The following is a 6,396-nucleotide window of genomic DNA, read 5'->3' as shown; positions in this document are numbered from 1 at the left end:
CAGATTAGTGAATAATGGTGCCTATAGCTTATAGCTGGGCAGAACTGAGATAGGTGGAGCTTGGGGTTCCTGGGCTTGAGGTCTGAGAAGAACCACAGGGGAGGGAGAAGGTGGTGGAGAGAGAAGATGCTGTGAGATAAGAATCATAAAATCATGGCCAGGAGGGCTGGCTGATTGGAGTTAAGAGCAGCCGAGATGGAACATGGCAAATCCTATTGTGGGGCTATTGGCAGGGAAATAGACATAATAGCATAGAAGGTAGATGCGTGCCCAGCCCTGGTGCAGATTAAGGCCTATTACAATATAAAAGCTGTGTGTCTTTTATCTGGGAACTGAATAACCAAAGACAGGGTAGAAACCNCAGATTGAGATTAAATACTTTCTCCAACAGATGTGTTGTTTTCATTTTCTTACAATATCCAAGAATGCATGGCTGGGCCAGATAACTTCATTAAACAGTCCACACCACCACCAACTTCTCCAGACACCAAAGAGTCTGATGTCATTTTACACTTCTCCGGAAGTACAGAAGTCATTGGCTGGTTCCCATTCTTGGTACCACACAATGTTACAGATTTTTAGTTCACATAATTGGAAAGTAGTGGCTTCTCACAGTGATCTTTTAAAAAAAACTTTTTTGAGATTTTATTTTTATTCTATGTGCATAAAATATGTTTATGTGCACAGTCAGTGCTTGCCTGAATGTATGATCTGTGTACCATGTGTGTGCTGTGCTCACAGAGGCCAGANGAACTCAGCTTGAGACAAGACTTAACAGCTCCTGGTCCTCTGGAAAACCAGCCAGTGTTCTGAACTGCTGAGCCGTCTCTCAGCCCCTCCCTGCCTTAATTTGCATGTCTGCCTTAATTTGCATTTCTCTGATGATTAATGATACTTACCGGCATTCACAGCATCCCCTGAACCTGTGTCGGAACAAGTGCTTCACACAGTTCGTATTTATTGAAATTCTTCTATTGTTGGGTATGATTTTTATGTATTCTGGGTATGGACTAACTAGCAGACATTTTGCNAATATTTCCTCTAGTGGTGTGGGTCACCTGTTCATATCAGNGCTGGTTAGTTTAATAAGCATGCTTTAATGTTAATNACATTCATATGGTACATGTCTTTTCCATCTTTTCACTCTCAGCCTATTTGGTTTTAAGATTTATGTACTTTTATTTTATNCCTATGGGTGTTTCGCCAGTCTCTGTGCACTATGAGCATGCAGTACCCAAGACGGTCAGAAGAGGGCGCGGGATCCCCTAGAACTGAAGATATAGCNGCTAGCTGTTACATGTGGGCTGGGAACTGAACCTGGGGTCCTCTGCAAGAGCAGTCACTGCTCTTTAACCACTGAACCATCTCTCTCCAGCCCCTGTATTTGGCTTTTATTTCAAGCTGTTTTTGGTAGACAAATGTGGCCAAGCCTTGCTTTTAATCTATCTCAATAACTTTCTTCAATTTGGATGTGTAGTTCCTCATATTTAGTGTATTCATGGTTGTCTTGGGTTTAGTGTGCTGTTGCTATTTTTTTTCTCAATTTGACCCCCCCCTTCTTTATATGGGTTCTTCCACCTAGCTTTCTTTGAGTGCATAGTTTTAAATATTTTGTCTGTTAGTCACAGACCTTCTGATTTAAATGGATGCTCAATGTACTTAACTCATAACCTATACAGAGCTCATTCTGGACATTTTCATGTGCTGTGTGTCAGGGGGCGGGGCTCTGAGNTTGCATTCAGCCACCCTTTGTTGTCAAATATAAGACATTCTGTCTTCCGTAATGTTTTAGTCATGAACACCCTGAAAAGAAATCAAAAGACAAGCCTAGCGCTCTTCCATGCTNNCCCCTTCCAGTAGGCGGGCATTCCTCACTGCCTACAGGCCACCCTCTACCATCATCGCCCTGAGCATCAGACGCTATCTTCAGCATTTCTCATAGCACAGATATAAAAATGTCCCTGAGATATTCATAGCACTTGTGAATGTTCTGCCTTTGCTTCATGTTGGAAGTCTGGCTGTCGGGGATGTGAGCATGCTCATGCCAGCACCGGAAGGACGCCGACTGACTCTCCAACAGGAAGCCAAGTCCAGACCTTAGCTCTTGTTCTTCATTTGCCTGACTTTCAATTATAATGGACTAAGTTTTGTTTATTTTTATATTCTTTTTTTAATGTATCCTATTTAATATTTAATATCTTCTTGGCTGTATCAATTCATACACTATGTTAAATCTAGGTGCAGCTAAGCCATTTCTCTTACATATTTGTTTCTGTACCATTATCACTGTTTTGGAGATAAAACTCACAGCATACCTTACACAACTTGATTCTATCTCACTAGATTTCGGTCCCCCTTTTCTTCAGTCTTTTCTGTGCTGGAGTTTCAGACAGTAACTCCTATCCACGAGGAACTGTTTTCTGTAACATACAGTCTATTTGCTGGGTAAATTATAAGATATCAAGTTCTGTATTTTCTAGTTTNAAAAAAAAATCACCTTGTTCTCTTTTCATATTTTCTGTTTCTTGTTTTGATTTATTCTACATNNGCACCTTTTAAATCCTGAGACCACTCCCTCTCCCTCAATACTGGAAATTGAACCCAGGACTTTGCAAATNTTAAACAAGCATTCTGTCTCCAGGCCACACCTCCAGTCGCCCCTTCTGAAACCTGTCTGCCTGTCTGTCTCGTCCTTATAGTTCCACATGTCTCCTGATGGTCTACGGAGAAATCACCAATGCATAAAGGCAGTCAGCATCCCAACTGAAAACTGAAGCAGTTATCAGCTCACTGCAACCTCTGACTTGCGACTGGTTACTCTGCTGACTGCTGACTATGAATATGTATTATGAATCAGTTACATTATACTTTAGATTCTGTTACATACCTATGAAAAAAATGATTTTTCTCCTAGTAGGCATTTAGCTACACTCTGACTCAGTGTGTCTCCTTGGCAGTGGCCAGAGGCTCTAGTCCCTGTTCTGGACCTTTTTGTCAACAGGCTTGTCCTGGCAATGTAGTTCTGCAGACATGGGTAGCTTTTCTGAATATTTTGAGTCCGTGGCTTCTGTAGTGTCTTGCTTGGGTTTCCACCCCAGTGCTCTGGTTGTAGTGTCAGCCCTCGATCCTGTCTCGACTTCTCAACCTAGTCACGTTGCACCACTGCCCGCCCAGGCCGATGAGCAGTCCCCTCAGGCAGCAGGCAGGGGGTTTAGGAATCCTACCTGGTGCAGCCACCCCTTCAAGTGCTCTCCCGGAGCACTCCTATGACCCAACACGAGACATTACAAGACAGAGCGTGAGGTAACAAGAGAGAACTATGAAGTAGTGTGGGATTTCACCTAGGTTTTTAAAAGAGCTGTTGTAAAAGTACACGTGTGAAGGGAAACATGGAGAGAAAGCCACGCCTTTCTGGAGGATGAGGTGCAAGAGTGGACGCTACATCTGTGAAGACGCACGTAAGCTTCACGTTTTTTACCCTATCCATTTCTATTGACTTTTACGAGAATAATATATAGAATTTCTTTTAAAAAAAAAGGCTGAATTTTAAAAATGATCTCTTGATGACTTGTTGACATTCATTGGCTCTTTAAGAACTGCTATGGTGCTTAGAAGGCGGAAACACATAGAGAGTGCCAAGAACAGTGCCTGACACACTACAGGTAACAGATCCTGGTTGTCACTAGGTCGCTGCCCCTGTGTGAAAACGGCTACCTTTTCCATCTGGCGCAGCNGCAGAGTACGTTGCCATGAAGCCACTTCCCGCGGTGTTGGCATCTGAAATCATTTGTACCGTCATCTTGTTGCCACTGGCTACGAGCGATCCAGGTCGGAATGTGCCACAGAAGCGCCCGATGCGCTGGCCATTGGCGTGGCCGTTGTACACATCCACGAAGTCATAGCGACACAGGTTGTCATTCTCCAGGTCTATGAATCGAAAATTCAAGACAACCACTTTGCCCTCAGGAACCTGTCAAGGAAAAAAAAAAGGCAGAGTTAAAACTACTTAAAAGCAGCAACATCTATAGTCTGTCTTCACTAAAGACAACAGAGCTAAGTCCAGCTCCAGGCCAGGGACGCACCTCGGAGCAGAGTCCTTGCCTCGCTCCTGTGAAGTATTGGGTTGGAGCCCAGCAACACACACTCATAAATGAATAAGTCAATGAACCAGGGTGATTTCCTTCTCAGGTCTGGACTAAGCCAGCAGGATGCTTCTGAAGAAAAGCATCGCCCTTCCCCTCCTCTGCTAAGTCCCACAGTTCTGTAAGGGCCCTGACCTTATTCCTTAAGCCTTTAATCACAGCACTTGGGAGGCAGAGGCGGGGCAGTCTCTGAGTTTGAGGTCAGACTGGTCTATAGTGAGTTCCAAGAGGACAGCCAGGGCTACACAGAGAAACCCTGTCTGGAAAAACAAACAAACAAACAAACAAACAAACAAACAAACAGCAATATATCTCCACAAAGCTGCAAAATACTGGACTAATCTCATTAGATGGTGGTGTTGTTTATAAAGAATAGCAGTTCTGACTCATTTTATTAATACATTTTTACATATTGTAAAATGCCTCACCACCTATACGTGTTGCTTGGAAGGAACACTTTGAAACATCTTTTTCTTTTTCTTTCTTTTTTTTTCCAGATTTAAATAAAAGAAAACCACACTGTACAATAGGCTTCTGTGAAGTTCAAAATTAAGGGCTTATTTGGCAACTGTATAGTTAATTTTCAGGAAGTTCAGTTGAGGGCAAAAATCTATATTCAGTTAACTGGATACTTGTTGATTCATCTTTTCTTAAAATCATTAAGTTTTAGAAAACATTTTTATTTGTTTTCCTTGGGTAGAGAGTGTGTTTGGCAAGCACTCCTCAACGACTATGCACGGGGATTCAAAAGGTGATCGATCGATCTTTCCCCTGATCTCCCTCACCATGACTCCCCAGGCAATTCCTCCNCTGTCCTGTGAGAAGGGAAGAAAAATGTCCCAGCTCACCTGTCTTTTACTTTCTTCCTTCAGGATTTCCAGCCTAAAGTTTGAATCACCCACTTTATCTTTTCAACCACGTGTGTTCACTGCCAGGACTTTTTCTTCCGTAAAAATGTACTCACGACCAGACAAAGGTCAGGGTGGGAACATCCACCCGGGAGTCTGTGCTGACTGGTTCTGTATTCATCTCAACTAAGGGCCTCGGAATTAAAGGCCAGAGATACACCGACACTAATCCGGTTTCCCCAGGGCACATTTCATTCGACTACTGTAAAATAATGTATTTTCGATGTCATTTAATTTTTGTGTCAAAGCCATATACATAACTCACAGGAGAAATTGTACTGGGAAAATCCCAAGAGGGCATGATTCATCCCCCCCTCCCCCTACTTTGAGACAGGGTCTCAGGTAGTGCAGGCTGGCTTGGAACTTGCTATGTAACTTTGGATGCTGTGAAATTTGAACCCTTCTGTCTCCGAGTCCCACATGCTGGGACTACAGTCACGTCCACCAGTCTGTGATTTATAACATGCTGAGAACTGAACCCAGGGCCTTACGCTTAGTAGGCGAGGACTCTACTGAATAAGCCCTACCCCCCCCCCCAGTTACATTTCCAATTGCTAAATACTTCATCTGTTGTCCAAGGATCAGAAACTCCAGAGATTCTATAGAAGCACAGATCGATGGTTAAGGGTTCTCACAAAAGCAAGACATTGCTTTTTAGAAGTTTTTTTATTCCAGATCTTTTCTCAACGCTCACGTATGATGCACACACTTGACAATTATTTGTTTATTTTGGTGCCAATTAGATGAAGCTGTTGTTTTGCGAGCTGATATCAGCTAGGGGATTNATTATCTGCCCGGAGGAGAGACAATCCCAGGTCCCTTGCTTTTTCCAATCAACAGCTGAGTCCTGTGTGGGCCAACTGCCAGCGGGTGCAGCAGTGACCTCAGTTCACCCACAAGCCCCTGGGACGTCCTCATTGTCACAGGCACACTTGCCAAGTCACTTGATGGCAAGGCTCCTGCCAGCGAACTGGGGAAGCGCATTCTAAGTTGGTGGTTTGCATTTGCAGAGAAGGATGAACAAAATGCAAATCCGCAGCCTGCCTCTCTGTGGAGGACACAACTGTAAACAGGGTTCTGTTCCCCAGCACATCACTTAGGACTCGGAGAGACATGGTGTCCCTGCAGCATGTCTGTCTTTTTTTTTTTTTTTTTAAAGCCGTCGTTTCCAGCCTCCAGGATTTCTCTCGTTTACAACTGACATGGTCGTTGGTGCTCTAATGCCCAGAGCAATTTGTGCACATCAAGCTTGAGGAGAAAGATGGCCCACTGCTATCCTGCACATGCATTCTGCATGTGGTCCAGAGAATTTGACCTTAAAAGTACGCATAATTATTTGGCTGTCT

At 43.6% G+C, this 6,396-nt stretch overlaps 1 protein-coding gene across 1 annotated transcript in view; it reads right to left on the bottom strand.

Moving 5' to 3' along the window:
* Pcolce2 (procollagen C-endopeptidase enhancer 2) overlaps positions 1–6,396 on the bottom strand; it is an 80,988-nt gene that overhangs the window by 21,821 nt on the left and 52,771 nt on the right. Inside the window, exons 3-4 of the mRNA XM_029481982.1 lie at positions 3,695–3,970; positions 3,225–3,264 (exon numbers count right to left, since the gene is read on the bottom strand). Coding sequence (XP_029337842.1) covers positions 3,225–3,264; positions 3,695–3,970 — 316 coding nt within the window. The remainder of the gene's footprint in view (positions 1–3,224; positions 3,265–3,694; positions 3,971–6,396) is intronic.

Source organism: Mus caroli, chromosome 9, assembly GCF_900094665.2.
Source record: "Mus caroli chromosome 9, CAROLI_EIJ_v1.1, whole genome shotgun sequence".
Classification (NCBI taxonomy): domain Eukaryota; kingdom Metazoa; phylum Chordata; class Mammalia; order Rodentia; family Muridae; genus Mus; species Mus caroli.
Note: the sequence above shows the minus strand (reverse complement) of the source record. Positions and strands in the feature narration are given on the sequence as shown.